Genomic DNA, 24,804 nt, shown 5'->3' on the forward strand with positions numbered 1-24,804 from the left:
TACACTACGGTATTAGTAGCATCAACAGGTAGATGAAATATATGGTTGATGGCGCCATTCGCTCAGTATTGCAGAAAGACGTTTGAATGATTTCTCTTGGGCGGGTTCAAGTGCACGTCTTTGGTGCATTATCGTGGGATAACCACCCGTAGTCTAACGAAGTTAGAAGTAATTACATAGCTCACACAAGAATGCCTTCAGCAAAGCAGCTCCCTGCGGTTTAGCATCTGCGATGTATTACGGTATCAGTAGCTACAACAGCTAGAAATGGTGTATAGCTGGTAACGCCATTTACTCAGAGATTTAGGGAAACATTCAGGTGCTTTTCCTTTGAGTGGGTTTAAATGCACTTCATTGGTGTATTTTCTTGAAGTAGCCACCAGGGGGAGTTTGCTGTGTGAGCTAGGGCTCTGGGTGCATAGGGGAGCCTGTCTCAGGTGTTATGGTTAATTGAGTCCCCGGCTTCAAGTATGGGGCTAGGCCTCGGTCTGCAGGGGTGCTTCAGGGCCTCCCCCAACTCCGCGAGCCCAGTTAATGGTACCCCTTTAATGTTAAAGTACAGGTGTGCCCTGGGGGAGGAGGGAATATGTGCCTGTGGGGATGATGTCAGACCCACAGGTGTTGTTACCTCAGGCAACTGTGTGACTGAAGGCCGGAGGGAGGGTGCCGGCGCCTGCTGAGCACAGGGGGAGCGGGTCTCAGCGGAGCAATCAGGCGGTCTGTAGAGCGGAGTGCTCTATGCTGCGCTGCGGGGCCGGAAGGGAGACAGCAGTGTCGCGGGGGTCACGGCCGGCAGGAGTCACCACAGCGTCCGCGGCCTGAGCTCCGTGCCTGGAGCGGACTTACCCCCGAATGCCGGACCCGTCGTCCGTACCTCAGCCGAGGTTTAGTGGGTCCGGGTGGGACGATGATAGCCGCCAGGTATCCTCGTATGACGGAGCTCCACTTCCGGATGGTGTGGCCCGGGCTTTTCTCTTACTCTAGGTCCCGGCTTCTTCCCGGGGAGAAGGCCGCAGTCCGCAGAAGCGCTTAAAAGCGCTTCCCGACTCCGCGGGTCTCCCTAGGTCGTGGTTATGGGATTAAAGGGTCTGTTGTGCAAGGTCCTGGCTGTGTGTGAAGCAGGCAAGGGGGTTTTATGAGCTTTATAGGGGTGATCACCGATGGAGCTGTGGTGAAACACAGCCACCTTCCCTGCCAGCCAAACCACGCCCCCCCATTATTAATTTTCATCCCCCCCTCTTATTGCCACCTGAACAAAATCTCACAAGGAGATCATTCATTTCTATAATTAGAGTCTATTAATATTCTATGCAGTGGGCATCTGTTAAAAAAGTGTTGGAGCAGGACTGTAGTAGAGCATGTTTTACAGTACTTGCACCCACTAAGGGGTCTATTTACTAAGCCTTGGATGGAGATAAAGTGGATGGAGATAAAGTCCCAACCAATCTAACTGTCATATTTCAAGCCCCGCCTGTGACATGGCAGTTAGGAGCTGAGTGGCTGGTACTTTGGGGGTTATTCTGACCTGATCACATGCTAGCTATTTTTTACAGCGCTGCGATCAGGGCAAAACTCGGCAAAACTGCGCATGCGTATGCACCGCAATGCGAAGGCGCGTCGTACGGGTACAAAGCGGAACGGTGCTGGGTGATGGATTTAACAAAGAATCCATTTGCACAGCCAATAGCAAGAAGATTGACAGGAAGAAGGCGTTTATGGGTGTCAACTGACCATTTTTAGAAAGTGTTTGGGAAAACGCAGGCATGTCCAAGCGTTTGTAGGGCGGGTGTCTGACATCCATTCCGGGACCGGACAGGCTGAAGTGATCGCAGCAGCTGAGTAAGTTCAGACCTACTCAGAAACTGCACAAAACTTTTTTGTACCGCTCGGCTGCACAAGCGTTCGCACACTTGCAAAGCGAAAATACACTCCCCCATAGGCGGCGATTATCTGATCGCAGCGATGCAAAAAATAGCTAGCGAGCGATCAACTCGGAATTACCCCCTTTATCACCATCCACTTTATCTCCATCCAAGGCTTAGTAAATAGACCCCCAAATTTCTAATGTCTCAGTGCACCTGCCTTAACTATTAAGTGGTATAAAAGTAGTCGTTTTGATGACAAATTTTTAAATTATTTTTTAGCCAATTTCAATTTGGGGGAGGAATTTGTTAAGATTTTAAATTCTCAGGAAGAGAAAACATTATTTTACAGTACTGATCCCCAGCTGCCCACCGAAATTGTGTTTATGTATTTCCTTTTTTTGTTTAGTGGTTAGGTAACACTTCGGTTACACTTTCAGTGGCGCACACAGGGGGCTTGGGAGGGGGGTTCTGAACAGTAAACACAGTGTTACTGAAACTATCTTCAGATCAAATTGCACAAGGTCAGAGCAAAAAGGCTGATTCAATGAGCAAAGTCCCCCAGACGTGCTGACAATCGTGCTGCTGCAGATAGAAGCGATGTGCAATAAGTTCCTGCAGAGAGGGTGTCTATTAAAGGACTTGGAATGTGCTAAGAAAAAAGTGTTGCCTGCGTGAAACCTTAACCACAATGAAAAATAAGGACAGCAGAAGATACTTTCCAGTTGTGACTGATTTCAACACTGCCAGTAATTATATCAGTTCAACAGGCAAGAGTTTTTGGCCGATTGTGAACACGGATCACAGCATTGCACCTTTAGTTGATTCAAAGGTGATGATGTAGTACAAGAGAGACAAGAACTAAAAAGACTGGCTACTTCATAACGACATAGCCAGGCAATCTCCCAGAATGGAACAACAATTTCTGAGCCGAAGATTAGGGTACTATAGGTGCACTGGATGCACCACGTGCAGGTATCTCAAGGTTGGGAACTCTGTGACACAACCACGCTCGGAGAAACGTATCCCCATTCCATATATTTTGACATGCACCAGCAAGTATATGATATATTGCATCAAGTGCCCCTGTAACTTGAACTACATTGGAAAAACTGTCTGCACATTCCGTGAACACATGACCTAGCATCAGTCCGCCATCAGGAAGGATCTTAAAGGCAAGGTTATGACCAACCAGTGACCCACCACTTTATAGAAGAAAAAACTATCACTGGCGACGTTGTCTTATAAAATCATGTCCCAGCTAACAAACGTGGGGGCGACAGAGAAAACTCTTTGACTCCGTTTGGATTAAATGAAACAATTTCCTTTTCTTGCTTTCTTGAATAATCCCTATGGATGGCATTATTATATATATATATTCTTTACTTTAGGTTCCAGCATGATTAATTTACCTTAACTTGTGCAGTTTGAGCTGAAGATAGTTTCTGGAACACTGTGTTTACTGTTCACATAAATCACTTACTTCACTTCATTTTCTAACACTGTCCTATCTTTCTTGGTCCTCATTTACTTTTCTTCTCTTCTTACATGTATTTCGGTCTCTCCATTCGGTTATCAGCTTCATCTTTCCTCCACTGGATTAGAACTCATCTTTATGTGCTATTTTTTTTTGTCTCATTTACAATGTGGTCAGTTTTTTTGTTAAACTGAATATGCACTTTAACTATGGTACACATGGTTGATTGCCAGGCAACCGGCGCTGTGTTTACTTGTCACCACTCATGCAGCCAGCCATGTGTACGTGGATCGCGGTGGTCCATGCACGTGAAGTATTCCTGGAGAACTGCTGAAGGTCACTCATCCATACATTCTCCTGAAAATGATTAGTAGGGATAAACGATAATCCTTTAGTAAGGACTTGAGTTTCTTGGCGTTTGAACTCTGATAGAAAGGTTGTAAATGAAGCTTTCTTTTGTGAGAGTTGCTCTCTTTTGTCTCGCGTTCTGGTGCCCCTATTGGTGGGCGTCCTTTGGTTACTGGATCGTGTTGAGAATCCTGTGGAGATCCTAAAGGAATCGCTTGGCTATCAGTGTTATCGTCCAACTCTCTCACAGCAAATTTGCTGTCACTACTGGACATGTTCATATCCCAGGCCTGGTTCTCTCTATACTGTACATGTACGCCAGCTCTGGCATGGACGATACTGTTGTGTCCAAGCAGATCCTGTATCTCCTCCTATGAGCCACCGGTATACTCGGGTTTCTTCAAAGTCAGTTGTCACAATGGAACGTTTGTTGTTCTTAAATTTTAAGAGATCCCTCTTGTAATTATCGCATTGTGTTTGTAATTTCTGGTACCAGTTGTTGCTGGTATCTTTTATGAGAGCAGTCTTATGCGTAGCTTCATGGGTTGCAATTTTTTTTTCCGCCCAGGTTCAAATACTTGTCCCCATTCGGCTATGACCAAAAGCATGAGGTCCATACTGCATGAGGTCCATACTGCATTTATTTAAAACACCAACCCGCTATATATATATATATATATACTGCAACAGAGAGACAGGCAGCACTCAAATCAGCAAACAGTCACAGGTCTCAGTTTTACTAACCTTCTTCAAGGACAGAAGATGGTTATTAAAATATACAGTGTACACACACACACACACACACACACACACACACACACACACACACACACACACACACACACCACATATCTGGAAATCCCCCTTCACTAACTCAGCGCTGGCAGGGAGCTACTCGTCGCTGCCCAGGTCACAGCAGTTGCATGTGAAGTCACGCAGCCGTCACGGCCTGCCCCCCCAACAGTCTGGGCATGCCTGCATTGCCCAGACTGCACCCTCTAAATGGCAGACAAACACTGCCGGCCCACCCCCCTCCCGACCAGTGACCGCCTCTGCCTGTCAAACAGGCAGAGGCGATCGTAGGGCTACGGCAGCCGTCGGCTGTCTGGCATGCATCGACACACTGCATCGCTGGCGCATGCGCAGTTCAGACCTGATCGCACAGCACCGATCAGGTCTGAATCAGTCCCTAAGTCAATTAGACGAGGAGGGGGGGGGGGGGGTCTCCACAGTCAATTTTTGTACCTAATTGGTATAAATTTATTTAATTAAGCTGTGACTTTTTTTTCTGCTAATCACTGTCACTTGTTATCATTTCTTTAATAGTTGTTAAGGTTTAAGCCAAATACTTTTTTTTTTTTTCATTTTAGGCCTTGCTGGAATAAGTAAACCAATGGGTTGCGCAAGGACTTGTTTCCAGGACAATTTATTTATTTTTTAGTACACACTAAATGGAAACTATAATAAAAAGCCACTACTTTATTACTTTCAGTCCTAATTGTAGCGTAACAAGCATGCTGGTCATCCTCAATACATACTAAATACTCAGCTAGTCTTTTGCTTATCAAAATACAAAAAAATGTGGTTGGTCTTTAGTATAAGCAGGCTGATTCTGAAAAAAATCTAAAAACATATGATATTGGGGATCATTCCGGGTTGATTGTAGCTGTGCTAAATTTAGCACAGCTACAATCATCTCCCCTGATATGCTGGGGGACTTTCAGCACAGGGCTAGTTCACCCTGCATGTTAGTGCTGGCCCCCCGCACAAATACAAAAGCATCACACAGAGGCGATGCCTTTGTATTTGAGGAGTAACTCCCGGCCAGCGCAGATCCTGCGGCTGGCTGTGAGTTGCTCGTCGTTCCCGCTGGCCGCAGCGGCTGTGTGAGACATCACGCAGCCGGCGCGTCCTCCCCCCCCCCAACGGTCCGGCCATGGCTGCGTTGGCCGGACCGCTCCCCCTAAACTCCCCCTTAACGCCGCCGTTCAGCCCCCTCCCGCCTAGCGACCGCCTCTGTCTCAGAGGCGATCGCTAGTTACGAAAGCTGCCATGCGCCGGCGCATGCGCAGTTCCGACCCGATCGCTGCGCTTCGACAAACTGCAGCGAGCGATCGGGTCGGAATGACCCCCATTATGTCGTTATTCATATTGTTCATAGATATTGTATTTTAGTTATTCTTCTTATAATTTTTTTTGCTGAGCTCATTTAATCACTTTTTTTATTAATTTCTTTTTCTGCACAAATTATATTTCCATAGAATGATGATTATGTAATAACAATATGGCACGGTATCCGGACTCTGGGCCTATAGTGTCTAGGTCGAGACACATTAGGTCGATACCTATAGGTTGACAATGAGTCGGTCGACACAGGAAATAGGTTGACATGGAAAAAGGTCGACATGTGTTTTTCACATTTTTTACGTTTTTTGAACATTTACATACTTTACAATCCATCTGAACTACAATTGGGAATGGTAACCTTGCACGAAGCATTTGCAAGCGAAGCGAGGGGACACGGTGCACTAATTGGTGTTACCGGTCACTTTACGAAGAAAACAACATAAAAAAACATTAAAAACTCATGTTGACCTTTTTCCATGTTGACCTTGTTCATGTCGACCTATTTTCTGTGTCGAAATAGTCACTGTCGACCAATAGGTGTTGACCTAATGTGTGTTGACCTAGACACTGTCGTCCCTGAATCCCAGATCCTATGTCACAATGGCACAAACCTGTCTTAACATGTAGGGGGTCATTCTGACCCGATCGCTCGCTGCAGTTTATCGCAGCGCAGCGATCGGGTCGGAACTGCGCTTGCACCGCAGTGCACCAGCGTATGCCAGATGGCCAAAGGCTATCGTTCCCCAGCGATCACCTCTGCCTGATTGACAGGCAGAGGCGGTTGCTGGGCAGTAGGGGGTGTCAAGGTGGCTTTTGGCTGCCGTTATGGGGGCGCAGGGGGTGGGCCGCAGCGGCTGCGTGATGTCACACGCAGCCGCTGCCACCATGGGCAGCGACGACCAACTTCTGGCCAGCCGCAGGAGCTGCGCTGGCCGGGAGTTACTCCACAAGTACAAAAGCATGGCCGCTGTGCGATGCTTTTGTACTTGTGCGGGGAGGCCGGACAGACATGCGGGCTGGAATAGCCCTGTGCTGGGCGTCCCCTCGCATGTCTGGGAACATGATCGTAGCTGTGCTAAATTTAGCACAGCTACGATCAACTCTGAATGACCCCCATAGTTACTACAGGTTTTTTTGATTACTTTTTGCTAGAAAATAATATAAATATATTGTTATTGACTACAATGGGTTTAAAGTGTAATTTGCACAATACTGCTAAATACTATACTGTAAACTATGCTGACCGTCCTTTATGTAATGTTCTCAAAGGCTGTATATTTTATTTTTTCTATACAGAAAAATTCAACACATGCAATGTATGAAAACACTCTGGACTTTGTAATAATAAAATATGTTGGGATTATTGAGAGGCGTGAGGAGCTGACTGTAAGAATATCTTGTGCATACCCGCTCGACATGCTGACCAGTCTGACTACAGTTGTGAATCCATTTTTTAGGTAACACAATTGCCACAACTCCTCTCTACTAGTACCTATTTGAATCAGCATAGCTAATAGAGGAATCAGAGGATGTATACAATAATGCAGAATAGCATGTCCTGAGATGGACATGTGCATTTTAAATGGCATGGGCCCCTCCCTCCACGCCAACGAATCTCCCTACCGCAAAGGAGAGGAGACATTCTATCATTGGAACAGTTAAGCATTACAAGGGGCATGGTAGAGTGGGGACTAATAGGGACAATAAAAAAGGGATAGAAGTGTGTATATATTTAACAAATTACCATATGACATGTAAGGAAAGATTGAAGTGGGCAATTTTAAAATACAGATAAAAATAATCATGGCCAGTAGTCTTTTTAGTTATTTTAGCATTCAGAATATTCAAAGAATTGTTATGCAAAATAATTTATTTTATTTCACATTCAGTAAAACATTTTTGCATTTTTAATCTTCTATTTATAGTTCCACGAATATCAGTATTGGAGGAACTGGAGAATTCAAGGCATACATGGCTCTCTATAAAGACAGCAGCTACTTGACTCCATATGAAGGATCAAATGTTCTACTTTCAACTAGTTCTATTCTGTATGTTGGTGTTTTCGTTAAGGGAGGTGACAGTTCTCAGCATTTTGTGGTTATGAAAAGCTGCTATGCAACCCCAACAGAAAGCCCTGATGATTCAATGAGATATTACCTCATCATAGACAGGTACATAAGTAGATGCTTGTAAATGGATGGATAAAGTGCAACACTTAATGATTTCATAAAATTATAGTTGGGTCTGATTCCAAGGCAGACACAAGTAGAAATGCTTATGGAGCTTGCGGATTTCAACATACTGCGTATGCAACAAAAAATAAGAATTTACTTACCGATAATTCTATTTCTCATAGTCCGTAGTGAATGCTGGGGACTCCGTCAGGACCATGGGGAATAGCGGCTCCGCAGGAGACAGGGCACAAAAAGTAAGCTTTTAGGATCACATGGTGTGTACTGGCTCCTCCCCCTATGACCCTCCTCCAAGCCTCAGTTAGGTACTGTGCCCGGACGAGCGTACACAATAAGGAAGGATCTTGAATCCCGGGTAAGACTCATACCAGCCACACCAATCACACCGTACAACTTGTGATTTGAACCCAGTTAACAGTATGATAACAACGAAGAAGCCTCTGAAAAGATGGCTCACAACAATAATAACCCGATTTTTGTAACAATAACTATGTACAAGTATTGCAGACAATCCGCACTTGGGATGGGCGCCCAGCATCCACTACGGACTATGAGAAATAGAATTATCGGTAAGTAAATTCTTATTTTCTCTAACGTCCTAGTGGATGCTGGGGACTCCGTCAGGACCATGGGGATTATACCAAAGCTCCCAAACGGGCGGGAGAGTGCGGATGACTCTGCAGCACCGAATGAGAGTACTCCAGGTCCTCCTTAGCCAGAGTATCAAATTTGTAAAATTTTACAAATGTGTTCTCCCCTGACCACGTAGCTGCTCGGCAAAGTTGTAATGCCGAGACCCCTCGGGCAGTCGCCCAAGATGAGCCCACCTTCCTTGTGGAGTGGGCATTTACAGATTTAGGCTGTGGCAGGCCTGCCACAGAATGTGCAAGTTGGATTGTGCTACAGATCCAACGAGCAATCGTCTGCTTAGACGCAGGAGCACCCATCTTGTTGGGTGCATACAGGATAAACAGCGAGTCAGATTTTCTGACTCCAGCCGTCCTTGAAATATATATTTTCAATGCTCTGACAACGTCCAGCAACTTGGAGTCCTCCAAGTCGCTAGTAGCCGCAGGCACCATAATAGGCTGGTTCAAGTGAAAAGCCGAAACCACCTTAGGCAGAAACTGAGGACGCGTCCGCAGTTCTGCCCTGTCCGAATGGAAAATCAGATATGGGCTTTTGTACGATAAAGCCGCCAACTCTGATACTCTCCTGGCTGAAGCCAGGGCCAGTAGCATGGTTACTTTCCATGTAAGATACTTCAAATCTACCGATTTGAGCGGCTCAAACCAATGGGATTTGAGAAAATCCAAAACTACGTTGAGATCCCACGGTGCCACTGGAGGCACAATCGGGGGCTGTATATGTAGTACACCTTTGACAAAGGTTTGTACTTCAGGCACTGAAGCCAATTCTTTCTGGAAGAAAATCGATAAGGCCGAAATTTGAACCTTAATAGACCCCAATTTGAGGCCCATAGACAATCCTGCCTGCAGGAAATGTAGGAATCGACCCAATTGAAATTCCTCCGTTGGGGCCTTCTTGGCCTCACACCACGCAACATATTTTCTCCAAATGCGGTGATAATGTTGTGCGGTCACTTCCTTCCTGGCTTTAATCAAGGTAGGAATAACTTCCTCTGGAATGCCCTTTTCTTTTAGAATCCGGCGTTCAACCGCCATGCCGTCAAACGCAGTCGCGGTAAGTCTTGGAACATACAAGGTCCCTGCTGAAGCAGATCCCTTCTTAACGGTAGAGGCCACGGCTCTTCCGTGAGCATCTCTTGAAGTTCCGGGTACCAAGTCCTTCTCGGCCAATCCGGAGCCACGAGTATTGTTCTTACTCCCCGTAGCCGTATAATTCTCAGTACCTTTGGTATGAGAGGCAGAGGAGGAAACACATACACGGACTGGTACACCCACGGTGTTACCAGAGCGTCCACAGCTATCGCCTGAGGGTCTCTTGACCTGGCGCAATATCTGTCCAGTTTCTTGTTGAGGCGGGACGCCATCATGTCCACCTTTGGTTTTTCCCAACGGTTCACAATCATGTGGAAGACTTCTGGATGAAGTCCCCACTCTCCCGGGTGGAGGTCGTGTCTGCTGAGGAAGTCTGCTTCCCAGTTGTCCACTCCCGGAATGAACACTGCTGACAGTGCTATGACATGATTTTCCGCCCAGCGAAGAATCCTTGCAGCTTCTGTCATTGCTCTTCTGCTTCTCGTGCCGCCCTGTCTGTTTACGTGGGCGACTGACGTGATGTTGTCCGACTGGATCAACACCGGCTGACCCTGAAGCAGCGGTTTTGCCAGGCTTAGAGCATTGTAAATCGCTCTTAGCTCCAGTATATTTATGTGAAGAGACGTCTCCAGGTTTGACCACACGCCCTGGAAGTTTCTTCCCTGTGTGACTGCTCCCCAGCCTCGTAGGCTGGCATCCGTAGTCACCAGGACCCAGTCCTGTATGCCGAATCTGCGGCCCTCTAACAGATGGGCACTCTGCAACCACCACAGAAGAGACACCCTTGTTCTTGGTGACAGTGTTATCCGCTGATGCATGTGCAGATGCGATCCGGACCATTTGTCCAGCAGGTCCCACTGAAATATTCGTGCGTGGAATCTGCCGAATGGAATTGCTTCGTAAGAAGCCACCATCTTTCCCAGGACTCTTGTGCATTGATGTACTGACACATTTCCTGGTTTTAGGAGGTTCCTGACAAGTTCGGATAACTCCCTTGCTTTCTCCTCCGGGAGAAACACCTTTTTCTGAACAGTGTCCAGAATCATTCCCAGGAACAGCAGACGTGTCGTCGGGGTCAATTGAGATTTTGGAAGATTCAGAATCCACCCGTGTTGTTGAAGCACTACTTGGGTTAGTGCTACTCCGACTTCCAGCTGTTCTCTGGACCTTGCCCTTATCAGGAGATCGTCCAAGTAAGGGATAATTAATACGCCTTTTCTTCGTAGAAGAACCATCATTTCGGCCATTACCTTGGTAAAGACCCGAGGTGCCGTGGACAAACCAAACGGCAGCGTTTGAAACTGATAATGACAGTTTTGTATCACGAACCTGAGATACCCTTGGTGTGAAGGGTAAATTGGGACATGCAGATAAGCATCTTTTATGTCCAGGGACACCATGAAGTCCCCTTCTTCCAGATTCGCTATCACTGCTCTGAGTGACTCCATCTTGAACTTGAATTTCTGTATGTACAGGTTCAAGGATTTCAGATTTAGAATAGGTCTTACCGAACCGTCCGGCTTCGGTACCACAAATAGTGTGGAATAATACCCCTTTCCCTGTTGTAGGAGGGGTACCTTGACTATCACCTGCTGAGAATACAGCTTGTGAATGGCTTCCAATACCGTCGCCCTTTCTGAGGGAGACGTTGGTAAAGCAGACTTTAGGAACCGGCGAGGGGGAGACTTTTCGAATTCCAACTTGTAACCCTGAGATACTACCTGCAGGATCCAAGGGTCCACCTGTGAGCGCGCCCACTGTGTGCTGAAAATCTTTAGTCGACCCCCCACCGCCCCTGAGTCCGCTTGCACAGCCCCAGCGTCATGCTGAGGGCTTTGTAGAAGCCGGGGAGGGCTTCTGTTCGTGGGAAGTAGTTGCTTGCTGCACCCTCTTACCCCTTCCTTTGCCTCTGGGCAAATATGACTGTCCTTTTGCCTGCTTGTTCTTATAGGAACGAAAGGACTGCGGCTGAAAAGACGGTGTCTTTTTCTGTTGGGAGGTGACCTGAGGTAAAAAAGTGGATTTTCCGGCTGTTGCCGTGGCCACCAGATCCGATAGACCGACCCCAAATAATTCCTCTCCTTTATACGGCAATACTTCCATATGCCGTTTGGAATCCGCATCACCTGACCACTGTCGCGTCCATAAACTTCTTCTGGCAGATATGGACATCGCACTTACTCTCGATGCCAGAGTGCAAATATCCCTCTGAGCATCTCGCATATAAAGAAAAGCATCCTTTAATTGCTCTATAGTCAATAAAATACTGTCCCTATCCAGGGTATCAATATTTTCAGTCAGGGAATCCGACCACACCACCCCAGCACTGCACATCCAGGCTGAGGCTATTGCTGGTCGCAGTATAACACCAGTATGTGTGTATATACTCTTCAGGGTAGTTTCCAGCCTCCTATCAGCTGGATCCTTGAGGGCGGCCGTATCAGGAGACGGTAACGCCACTTGTTTTGATAAGCGTGTGAGCGCCTTATCCACCCTAGGGGGTGTTTCCCAGCGCGCCCTAATTTCTGGTGGGAAAGGGTATAATGCCAATAACTTCTTTGAAATTAGCAGTTTTCTATCGGGGTTAACCCACGCTTCATCACACACGTCATTCAATTCCTCTGATTCTGGAAAAGCTATAGGTAGTTTTTTCACACCCCACATAATACCCCCCTTTGAGGTACCTGCAGTATCAGAGATATGCAAAGCCTCCTTCATTGCCGTGATCATATAACGTGTGGCCCTATTGGAAAATACGTTTCTTTCTTCACCGTCGACACTAGATTAATCTGTGTCGGTACCTGTGTCGACTGACTGAGGTAAGGGACGTTTTACAGCCCCTGACGGTGCCTGAGACGCCTGGACAGGTACTAACTGGTTTTCCGGCCGTCTCATGTCGTCAACTGACTTTTGCAGCGTGCTAACATTATCACGTAATTCCATAATTAAAGCCATCCATTCCGGTGTCGACTCCCTAGGGGGTGACATCACCATTACCGGCAATTGCTCCGCCTCCACATTAACATCGTCCTCATACATGTCGACACACACGTACCGACACACAGCAGACACACAGGGAATGCTCTTATCGAAGACAGGACCCCACTAGCCCTTTGGGGAGACAGAGGGAGAGTTTGCCAGCACACACCAAAGCGCTATAAAAATGTATATAAACAACCCTAAAAGGTGTTGTTTCTGTCATATGCGCTTAATATATAAAAATATCGCCAAAATATGCCCCCCTTCTCTGTTTTACCCTGTTTCTGTAGTGCAGTGCAGGGGAGAGTCCTGGGAGCCTTCCTCACAGCGGAGCTGAGCAGGAAAATGGCGCTGTGTGCTGAGGAGAATAGGCCCCGCCCCCTAAAACGGCGGGCTCTTCTCCCGGAGTTTGCGATATATGGCAGGGGTTAAATACATCCATATAGCCTCAAGGGCTATATGTGATGTATTTTAGCCATAGAAAAAGGTATTATACATTGCTGCCCAGGGCGCCCCCCCCCAGCGCCCTGCACCCTCAGTGACCGCTGGTGTGAAGTGTGCCGACAACAATGGCGCACAGCTGCAGTGCTGTGCGCTACCTTATGAAGACTGAAAGTCTTCTGCCGCCTGTTTCCGGACCTCTGGACCTCTTCAACTTCGGCATCTGCAAGGGGGGTCGGCGGCACGGCTCCGGGACCGGACTCCATGGCTGGGCCTGTGTTCGATCCCTCTGGAGCTAATGGTGTCCAGTAGCCTAAGAAGCAAATCCATCCTGCACGCAGGTGAGTTCACTTCTCTCCCCTAAGTCCCTCGTAGCAGTGAGCCTGTTGCCAGCAGGACTCACTGAAAATAAGAAACCTAAAAAACTTTTTCTAAGCAGCTCTTTATGAGAGCCACCTAGATTGCACCCTGCTCGGACGGGCACAAAAACCTAACTGAGGCTTGGAGGAGGGTCATAGGGGGAGGAGCCAGTACACACCATGTGATCCTAAAAGCTTACTTTTTGTGCCCTGTCTCCTGCGGAGCCGCTATTCCCCATGGTCCTGACGGAGTCCCCAGCATCCACTAGGACGTTAGAGAAATAAATAAATCCATGTCTATTTGTGTACTGGATCAGGTATACGTACACTGGGGGTGATTCAGGCCTGATCACAATCTTTAATAGTATGCAATGCAGAGCCGACCCTAACCAATATGATGCCCCAGCCAAGCTTTTGGCTGATGCCCTCTAGCACCGCCGATAGTTCCACCTCTGACCATGCACCCCTTTTCTAGCACCATCACCCCTCACCCATAGCAGTCCTCATTTTGGTGTTCCTACCCTCTTTTAAATAGGAACAGTGTGCACATTCGGCGTACAGCCCAAAAAGGGGTGTGTTTTTGCTGACAAAGGGCAGGGCCACACAATAGTACCCCAATTCAAATTACGCCACACAGTAATGCAACTTTATTCACATTTTATCATGTGATAGTGTTCCTTATTCATGTTACATCACACAGTAGTATCACTTTACCTTATAAACATTACTCCTCACAGTAGTGCCCCTTATTCACGTTACACCACGCCAGACCGGCCCTAGGCATAGGCAAACTAGGCAACTGCCTAGGGCATTTGGTATGCCTAGGGGCACCAGCAGCTTCTGCTGATTAAAATGATATGTGGCATGCCTGTATTCTGTGTGTAGCATTCCGTATGCAGATACAGCAACAGTAGCACACAGTATATAGGCATGCCACATATCATTTTAATCAGCAGAAGCTGTCCGTGCATCCTAGCCACATAGTAATGCAAATAAGATGCATTTTCATAAAAAAAAGCACCCAACGTTAGCAGAAATGCCAGCTGACTCACATCAGGCATCTCTTGCTGCATGTCGCATTGAGGCAAGATTTATGAAGATACATCTGTCATTATGTGTATAAGGGCATTCATAATTTGTGACATACTGTATGTGCAAGGGACATTATGTGTAAGGGCATTAATAAAGGTTGGCATAATGTGTAAGGCGCATTAAGTTTATAAGGACAATAATCTGTGTCATATGTGCAAGGGGCATTACTGTGTGGTATTATGTGTATAAATGCATTAGTAATGTGTGGCATTATGTGTATAAGGTGCTCTACTGTGTGGTGTTACGTATAGAAAGATAAAGGGTTCTGGCACTTTCTAGTCACTAAATTCTAATTGTTGGTCTATACATTAAATGCAAGATGCAGCTCCCAACTAGACAGTACTGAGCTGCCCACTACTAAACAATATAAAAGGATAAAACAATTATCAGAGAGCGCATAAACAATTTATTATCAATCCATTTAAATTACCACATGTAAAATAAATACATACACATTTATTGAAAAATTAATAGTATATATAGTTGAATAAAAAACCCTGATTAAAAAAGTTCTCATACTCCAGCGGTAAAAGAGAAACTGTTTTCCCTTAATAGGGCACTTTCTTTGTAGCCAAATATATCTCAGTTTTTATGATTGGATTCAGTAAAGAAATATCAATTCAGAACAAAGTCCCATGTGCTCCAATAAATATGTCCGTTTATGAGTGGAAAAAGCAGCCGGTGATTTTCCTTTTTAAGCGGTGCTAATGACAGGAAGAACACAAACAATCCTAAACCTCTCTCTATGCTAATTAGCCAACCACCGTACTGCTCCTGTAACAATATTGTAATTTACCAGGTGCAGCCGATGCATATGTGTTTGGAGTATACGGATATTAGTCAATGTTTAGGTACTGATTTGTACCATATTAATCCAATCCCCGCTAATAGCACAATGTCCACAGTGTGGTATTACACTAAGTAGCATGTTATACCCACTCCTGATGTAAGCTTTAGGGCCTCAGTTCACGATGTCCACAATACTCACTGCCGGAAGGTGTCTTGGTCAGCGTCTACGGACTGCCCAGTATGCTGATATCTGATTAAGCCACAGCCGGGAGATGATGCTTACAATGATGTAAAGTTGTGGAGAGGTCTCGTTGTTGTTCGTCAGCCTCTTATATAAATCAGCATATTAGAGGAGGGTGTCCTGAATGAGGGATAAATCCGCTGGAAGAACTGTTGTGGAGTTTAGTAGAAATGAACCCCGCTCGTTACACACAGACTGAATTTGACATCAGATTTCAGTTTAGATACTAATGATTGTTGCGGTTGAGTAAGTAAAAACAGTTGGCAGGATAGGCTTCCACATGCAGTCGCACTGACAGTATACACAGACGGACTCTCGCATTATCCGAAAGATAATCCAACCGGAAAAGTGCCTGATCCATCTGACTCAGAATCAAGCCCACTGTTCTCTATCAAGACATATTTTACACACAAATTTACAACTGTTTTGCCTGTGAAAGCCCAGAGAACATACTGTTGACTGTAATGGTGAGTGCACACTTGTTCAAACCTCTGGGAATACAATTCCAGACCAGACTATGGACACAATACTCCTGGAGACCTGGGGGTATATTTACTAAAGTCCTGAATTAATTCAGATCCATTTGAGTTCCATTTTTTTTTTCTAAGTGTGATCTCGGGAATTTACTAAACACAAATCTCAGCAGTGTTGGGGCTATTCGTATTGAAATACACTGCTGACCACACAAATACGAATGAATAGACCGTCGGTCAAACGCGGCTGTTATTTAATAGAACTCTGTAATTTACTAAGAATTCGTATTCTCAATCACTGCCGACAATAGCCAAACTCTGCTGGGAAAGCATAGAATTCGTAAAAAAATAGAGCTTTCAAATAGAACTGCTTTTTGCTGGCGTGTTCAGATAGTCATGCACGGATCAGTGAGATTCGTGCATGCTTCTCTGTGTAAAAGGGTTAGAAATATTAAAAAATGCCCCAAAAAATTGCGTGGGGTCCCCCCTCCTAAGCATAACCAGCCTCGGGCTCTTTGATTAAATACCAAGGAAAAATTGACTAGGGTCCCCCAGTATTTAGACAACCAGCATCGGGCTCTTGGGGACCCCATGATTTAAGGGATCCCCTCTCCTCCAGGGAACTCCGGCCAGGGGTGACTAGTTGGGGGGTAATTCCACGACCACAGGGACCTATATAAAAGTGTCCCCCAGCTGTGGCATTATCTCTCTGGCTAGTGGAGCCTGGTGCTGGTTTTAATAATACGGGGGACCCCTACGATGTCTTTTGTCCCCCGTATTTTTGGAACCAGGACCAAGAGCCCGGTGCTGGTTATACATAGGAGGGGGGACCCCACGCAATTTTTTTTTTTTTTTTTACTTTTAACACTTTAAATACTATACACAATGAAGCCCTGCATGGATCTTGGGTGTGGTATTGAAAGTCGACAGTAACTAGGTCGACAATGTCTAGGTCGACCACTATTGGACGACAGTAACTAGGTCGACAGGGTCAAAAGGTCGATAGGGTCAAAAGGTCAACATGTTCTAGGTCGACAGGTCAAAAGGTCGACATGAGTTTTTAATGTTATTTTGGTGTCGTTTTCTTCGTAGAGTGACCGGTGCTCACCATGCTTCGGGCATGGTGCCTTCGCTCCGCTACCGCTACGCTCGGCACAGATTACCGTTCCAATCGTAGTCCACGTGGATCGTTAAGTATGAAAAGGTTCAAAAAAAGAAAAAAATTGTGAAAAACGCATGTCGACCTTTTGACCTGTCGACCTAGAACATGTCGACCTTTTGACCCCATTGACCTTTTGACCCTGTCGACCTAGTTACTGTTGTCCAATAGTGGTCGACCTAGACATTGTCGACCTGGTTACTGTCGACTTTCAATCCGGATCCCATGGATCTTACTGATCCGGCCGGGCTTCATTGTGTTATGTCCGGTAGTGTTTTATTAATCACTCACGTAAAACACTGCCCGACAATAGCATCGACATCGGAAAATACGAAAAACAAAAACTCGGCAGCTTAGTAAATTCCCGAAAATGATTACAAAAAGTTGCAGAAAAACATGTCCGATAAAAATCGAGATCAAACTCCCAGCAAATCGGCAGAAACACGATTCTTAGTAAATATACCCTCAGGTCGCAAATTATACATCCAATTTATATATATTTACTTGTCCAGTTTTGCCGCAGATCTCCAATCTGCATCTGCTGAAAGGATTGTCTCACCGTACACAATCCAATCTGTGGCAGGCTGACTGCCACCCACAAGGATGAAATGGGAGAAGAATTGGACAAACCAGTCTCAAGAACATATACACTTGTAAATTGGTTTGATGATTTGGTGATTGGGTTTCCTGATCTTTCAGCAGGTTTTAAAGTCTTTTTACATGACCAGATGACCATAGCTCTTGTGATCATACACTCTCTCTACAAATACCTGACCAACTATTTGGTCTTAAATTGGATTAGGTGTGTACCCAGCTTTCAGTAAGTGTCCAGGGATGTTTGTTTGTTTAGGCTTTTGGTGGATTATCTTGGTACAATGTGTATAATAACTACTTAGGTAATTACAGATAACCATAAAAACAAAATAGAAGAAACAACAATTTGGATTTTATTTTTATTTTTAGCTGCCCTAACAAACAAGACTCAACTATCAGTGTATTAGAAAATGGTGCCTCAAGGAAAGGTCGATTTTCTGCCCAAGTTTTTAAATTTATTGGCAACTACAACAATGTCTACCTGCACTGCGCTATAAATCTATGTGACGATATCGCTGGATCGTGCACGCCTGTAAGTACGACTGTCGAATTCTCACTTTTTCCTGTATTGTTTAGGTGGTAGGTTTATATTAATTCTTTTATGCCTTATTTTACATTACTTCAAAATTAAGAATATATATAACAAAATTAAATGTATCTTTTATGGTATGTACTCATGTTGGATAAATTCTCACTAAAGGTGGGGTTGGGTATGAAATGTCGACAATCATATTGTCAGCATTCATCTTGTTGACATGGTAATAATGGTGATGCTAACCTTGTCGACATTCATCATGCAGACAGTGATGAAATGTCAACACATTAGAGTGTCAACATTTTGTCCTGGTGGATCAGTGGTGACTTATTGTCTCCTGGTGGCTGCAGCAGCTCCAATGGCATCTTCTGGGTACTGGAGGTCATGTGACCAACACTTCTGGCCTCCGATCCTCTGGCATTCCAGCAAGTATTTTTCACCTACCGCCCCTGCAGCTTACCCTTATCTCCCCCACAGATAAACCCTACCCCCCCAGCCATAACCTAACCCCCCCATGTAACCCTAATGTTGACAATCTGACATTGCCGACAATTCACATGTCAACATTATGCAAATTTTAACATGTTGTCTGTTGACATTTTAACAATGTTGACATCAAAACTGTCAACATTGAGGTGTCAACATTATCACTGTTGATTTTGTAGTTGACATTTGGACTACATCCTCTTCAGGTGAGTACATACTATGCTATATATTGACTGACCTTGTGATACTCAAAGGATCGCAATGACCATCATATAGTGTGTACCTCCAAATCCACCAAATTCATTGTTTTATAAATTAGATGGTCACATCATCCCATATGATGTGCTGCTGGAACGATGCCACTGACAATGCAGTGTTTTTCTACTAAGCGTGTAGTGATATATCGGTGTATCATGAGGTGTTTATGGAGATGCAATATATCATTACATATTCCTTGATCACTTTGCTCTCTGGCTCTCTCACTTCCTCTCTTAGGTGATTTCAACATTGATATCCCTCACTCACCATTGTGATACAGTATTTCTACTTCCCCAACTTCCCATTCCCCCTCTCGGACCATCATCTGCTCTCTTTTAACTTATACCTGTCTGCTTCTCCATCTCTACCTCCTAAGGCTACCATCACTAAGTGTAATATTGAGTCCATCAATGCTGTTTCCTCATCCTACCTGCTTGACTCACTTCTTTCTCCTATTCTCTCTCTCTCTCTCTCTCTCTCTCTCTCTCTCTCTCTCTCCTGAACAAACTACTTCCCTATACAATGCCTCCCTTACTTATTCTCTTGACTCTGTTGCACCAGCAACCAATATTCACCATCACAGATCAACACCTCACCTGGCATTCCAAATTCACCAGATATCTGATAAAAGTTCACGTACTGCTGTACAACAGTGGAGGAAATCACGCTCTAAAGCAGATTTCCTCCATTTCAAATGTATGCTCTCATCCTACAGTGCTGCCCTTTCTCTCTCTAAAAAGTAATTCTTCAAGAACCTCATCTCCTCCCAGTCTTCAAACACTGGTGTCTCTTTGTTACTGTCCACTGATTCTTCTGCCCATGCCCACCTTGACTCCCTTCTTCACTCTCGACCCTTGACTTTGCTACCTACTGCACATCCAAAATAGATTCCATATACCAGGACATCACATCTCAACAGACCCTCAACAACCCGCACCCTCCTTTTCCTGACCACTCCTCCACGTTAATTTTTCCCTGTATCTGGAGATTAAGTAATGGCCCTCCTCCAGTCCCTCCATCTCCCCACTAGACCCTACCCCCTCCCTGCTCCTCTGAAACCTCTATCCTTAGATTACATAGAAATATTAATGCTTTTTAGGTTTTACTGTGTTTTTTTTTATATGCAACAATTTTAACAAATTAAAACTTTTAAATATTCCAAGCTAAGAAAGTCCAATTAATACAGGTTGAGTATCCCTTATCCAAAATGCTTGGGACCAGGGGTATTTTGGATATCGGATTTTTCCGTATTTTGGAATAATTGCATACCATAATGAGATATCATGGCGATGACCCAAGTCTAAGTACAGAATGCATTTATGTTTCATATACACCTTACACACACAGCCTGAAGGTAATTTTTGCCAATATTTTTAATAACTTTGTGCATTAAACAAAGTGTGTGTATATTCACACAATTCATTTATGTTTCATATACACCTTATACACACAGCCTGAAGGTCATTTAATACAATATTTTTAATAACATTGTGTATTAAACAAAGTTTGTGTACATTGAGGCATCAGAAAACAAAGGTTTCACTATTTCACTCTCACTCCAAAAAGTCCATATTTCGGAATATTCTGTATTTCGGAATATTTGGATATGGGATACTCAACCTGTAAAATGAAGTGAATCATCTGGTAGAAATCCTTGCTCATTTTTGCTCAGAATGCTGGTGGGGGAGTGCAACAAAGCCCCTTAAGGCTTGAGGGGCTGCGGGATCTCTATGTATGAGTGGGAATAGTCCCTGCGGGTTGGCATTCTGTCTGTCAGCATTTTGATCGCTCGGGATCCTGGCATTGGCATGGTGACCGCCGGGATTACGAGCACCGGTCACATGGACATAGTTGCTTTTATGTTTGTCCCTGCTGCATTTGATCAATCACTAGCACTGGTCTTGCCTGTCACATGCAGCAGAAGTGGAGGAAAGAAGAGGGAAGTGGGTGGAAGGCGAGATGGGAAAAGGTGTAGAGCAAGTGGGTTGTGGGAGCATATATGAGAAAAGTTGGGGGAACTTATGGGATGCGGGGATATTAACTACAGCTCCTGAGAGTGTGCTGTGGTACTCCTGGGTGCCACAGCACCCAAGTTTGAAACTACTGCATTAGTATACTGAAGAGAGTGGTGTCATAAGTGGGGTGCGGGGGTGTGGCCCACACCCTGGACGGGGTGACACCAAAATGCTTGCTCCTCCACAATGACAGAAGCTGGGTGCTACAGTGTGACAGTCTCCTGCAGCACTCGACTCCTGTCATAGACGAGGGGCCGATAGTGCACAACGACTATCTCCCGGTGCAGCCCAGCATCTCCGGAGATGCTGGGTACGCCCCCAGAGTGTTGATAGCAGTATTCGCACAAAGGCACGCCCCCTATTTATACAGCCATGCCCCCTTTATGTGCGGCCATGCCCCTTTTCTGCGCGCAGGGGTTTGAGTGTGCACTGGGTGTCGCCACACCCGGGGATGCCTCTGACACAAGATATATGGTTATTTAAAAAGCGAATCTAGATTTAGATAATAATGAAATTATTCCATCTATTGCAGTCGTGCTCTGGAGTTAAACTACGAAATGCAGCATCTGACCAAACCTATCAGTTGACACTGGGTCCAGTAATTCGTGAAGGTACATGTTCAAGTTGTGTGAAATATAAATAATATGTTATTACACTAAATCAGATGGAAATTTTATGCATAAATGGTAATGATTTCATTATAAGACAATGTTCAGTATTGATGATTAAGTTATATGCGGTGTAATGAATAGTAACATTTTATAATTATATACCATATTTCCACTGTACCAGGTAATACCCACTTCGTTGAATGTTGTTAATAAATCCATACTATAATAGAAATCTACCCAACAGCTTGTATAATAGCCTTATATTCATCATTAACTACAGTATATACAATAATATGCCTATTAGTTTTAATTTTAATACGTATTTAACATGTTACCTCAAAATAATGAGTACTTTATTAGTAACATGGAAGTCATAATAAATTCCATTAGTATTGATGCCAGCAGTAGTGCTCTGTAATATACTGTACCTATTAGTAGTAAAATGTTATTAATATATGCCCATAAGTACTAATACACCATTAAAAGGTTTGTCCATTTTGGCCATACCAAAGCAATGAGAGACAATGGCTGGGCATTAAAAATGGCTGTAGAAGCATCTGTTCAATTATTGTCTCTGATTAAACGCAATTAGGTCAAATACTGACTGAGGGCCTAATTCAGTATGGATCACTATTCTGAGAAAATGCAAATTGGGTGATTATCGAATGACTTTGCATGCGCAATGTTATCATTGCGCACGTGCAATGGTTATAGCAACAGAAAATGCGTACAGATCATAATCGCAATGTAGCCGATGTTTGACTGACAGGAAGCTGGCATTTCAGGGCAGAAGCGTACCATTTTTTGGGTGTGTCAGAAAAAAAGCAGGCATGCCCAGGCATTTTTGTGGAGGGTCTCTGACGTCAGCGTAGACCACTTCCAGGCCATTTCAGTCGCTGATTAGTGGCAGCCTCTGACCTACTTACATTTGCTCAGAAGGCAAAACATCTTCAATGTTCCGAAAATTGCATATGCATCTGCGTATGGATAGCGTCCTGCGATGCATTCGCAAACTTGCACGGGGCATTTTTTCTTCCTGTTGGGGCGGCGCCTTTCTACTCGCAGACAACTGCAATTTCTCTGAATAGTGATCATTCTGAATTAGGTCCTGAATCCATTCAATTAGATGTGCCAATTAGTAAATAAGGAGTTGACATTCTCAGCCATGGGAGCAGAATGTGTTGAGTACATCTCCAGTTTGCCTCCAAGAAATGTTCAGATTTGTAACACTGCTGTTTGTCCTCATAATCCCTTTTTTATTTTCTGCAATCAGATTTCCACTCCCAACATTACACCAAGTCCACCCTACAAAACACTTGAATGCAGTTAAAAACATATTTACAGAAAAGCCTTCAAATCAGTTATTTGCATGATCCTTCTGCATATACTGTATCTGCAACTTTTGACACCATAGATCATCTTCCTCCTCCTTCACTCAGTTGAACTTTTTGACATAGGTAATTTCTGGGTTTACATCTTTCTTTTCCATTTACTAATTCAGTGTCTTGTTCTCTAGCACACTCTCCACTCCATTCTCATTGTCTGTTGGCAGGGCTGTTTCTAGCCAATTTGGCTCCCAGTGTGAGATTAAAAAATGTGCCCCCCCCATTGACATAAGAAAAAAAATGCGCCCCCCCCCCATAGATATAAAAAGTAAAAGGTATGCGCGCACAATCCCAGCAAGGGGGGGGGCGTGGCCTCAATAAAATGGGCATGGTTTTGTTAAAATGGGCGTGGCCTCGTCTGAAAAGACTACCTTACACCCCAGTTTTTGACCTTGCACCGACAGATCACGGCGACCACAGGAAAAAAAGAAAAATATATATATTATGCCATACACCGCAATGCCCTTGATACATTAAATCCCCATTTTCCACATTACGGCAGGCAAGAGTCCCCATTTTCCACATTACGGCAGGCAAGTGTCCCCATTTTCCACAATACGGCAGGCAAGTGTCCCCATTTTCCACATTATGGCAGGCAAGTGTCCCCATTTTCCACAATACGGCAGCCAAGAGTCCCTATTTTCCACAATACGGCAGACAAGAGTCCCCATTTTCCACAATATGGCAGGCAAGTGTCCCCATTTTCCACAATATGGCAGGCAAGTGTCCCCATTTTCCACAATACGGCAGTCAAGAGTCCCTATTTTCCACAATACGGCAGGCAAGAGCCCCCATTTTCCACAATATGGCAGGCAAGTGTCCCCATTTTCCACAATACGGCAGGCAAGTGTCCCCATATTCCACAATACAGCAGGCAAGTGTCCCCATTTTCCACATTACGGCAGGCAAGTGTCCCCATTTTCCACAATACGGCAGGCAAGAGTCCCCATTTTCCACATTACGTCAGGCAAATGTCCCCATTTTCCACATTACAGCAGGCAAGTGTCCCCATTTTACACATTACGGCAGGCAAGAGTCCCCATTTTACACATGATGGCAGGCAAGAGTCCCCATTTTACACATGATGGCAGGCATGAGTCCCCATTTTACACATGATGTCAGGCAAGAGTCCCCATTTTACACATTCCGGCTGGTGGCAGGGGGGGGGGGGGAGAGGGGAAGAGAAAAAGAGAGAGACTGACTTACGTTTGAAGCAGTTCTTCCCGCTCTTCGGCCGCCTCTCCCTCGTCTTCCGTCGCGCCGGCCCTTCCTGTAGCTTGGCTCCCCCTTCTTCCTCCTCCCGATTACCCAGCTCGGGCGGCGGAGTTTCGTGGAATGACCCCCATAGTGTAGTATTTCAGGTTTAATATAAGACTTATGGGATTAAAATCTTGTATATGCATAAAATATAAATATGTGTATCATATAAGAACTTCCAAATTATGAAGGATGATCTGTTTGGAATTGTCAACTTCCTCGGGGATCTTTATAATAAACTACTTTGCTTGGTTGCTAGAAGAGGTCTTAGTAAAAAGAGACGAGACAGAAACTTTTCTTGGGAATTTCAAATATATTTCCCACTATCTGTAACTATAAAATTATCAGCACGGCAGAGCCATCTCACCGTATGGACTTACTG

General features: G+C 44.9%; 1 protein-coding gene across 1 annotated transcript in view; it reads left to right on the forward strand.

Annotated features, from left to right (window-relative positions):
* LOC134943685 (uromodulin-like) overlaps positions 1–24,804 on the forward strand; it is a 91,318-nt gene that overhangs the window by 63,334 nt on the left and 3,180 nt on the right. Inside the window, exons 10-13 of the mRNA XM_063932394.1 lie at positions 7,111–7,271; positions 7,740–7,985; positions 18,245–18,407; positions 21,702–21,780. Of these exons, the coding sequence (XP_063788464.1) occupies positions 7,111–7,271; positions 7,740–7,985; positions 18,245–18,407; positions 21,702–21,780 (649 nt within the window). The remainder of the gene's footprint in view (positions 1–7,110; positions 7,272–7,739; positions 7,986–18,244; positions 18,408–21,701; positions 21,781–24,804) is intronic.

Source organism: Pseudophryne corroboree, chromosome 7 (genome assembly GCF_028390025.1).
Source record: "Pseudophryne corroboree isolate aPseCor3 chromosome 7, aPseCor3.hap2, whole genome shotgun sequence".
NCBI classification, from domain to species: domain Eukaryota; kingdom Metazoa; phylum Chordata; class Amphibia; order Anura; family Myobatrachidae; genus Pseudophryne; species Pseudophryne corroboree.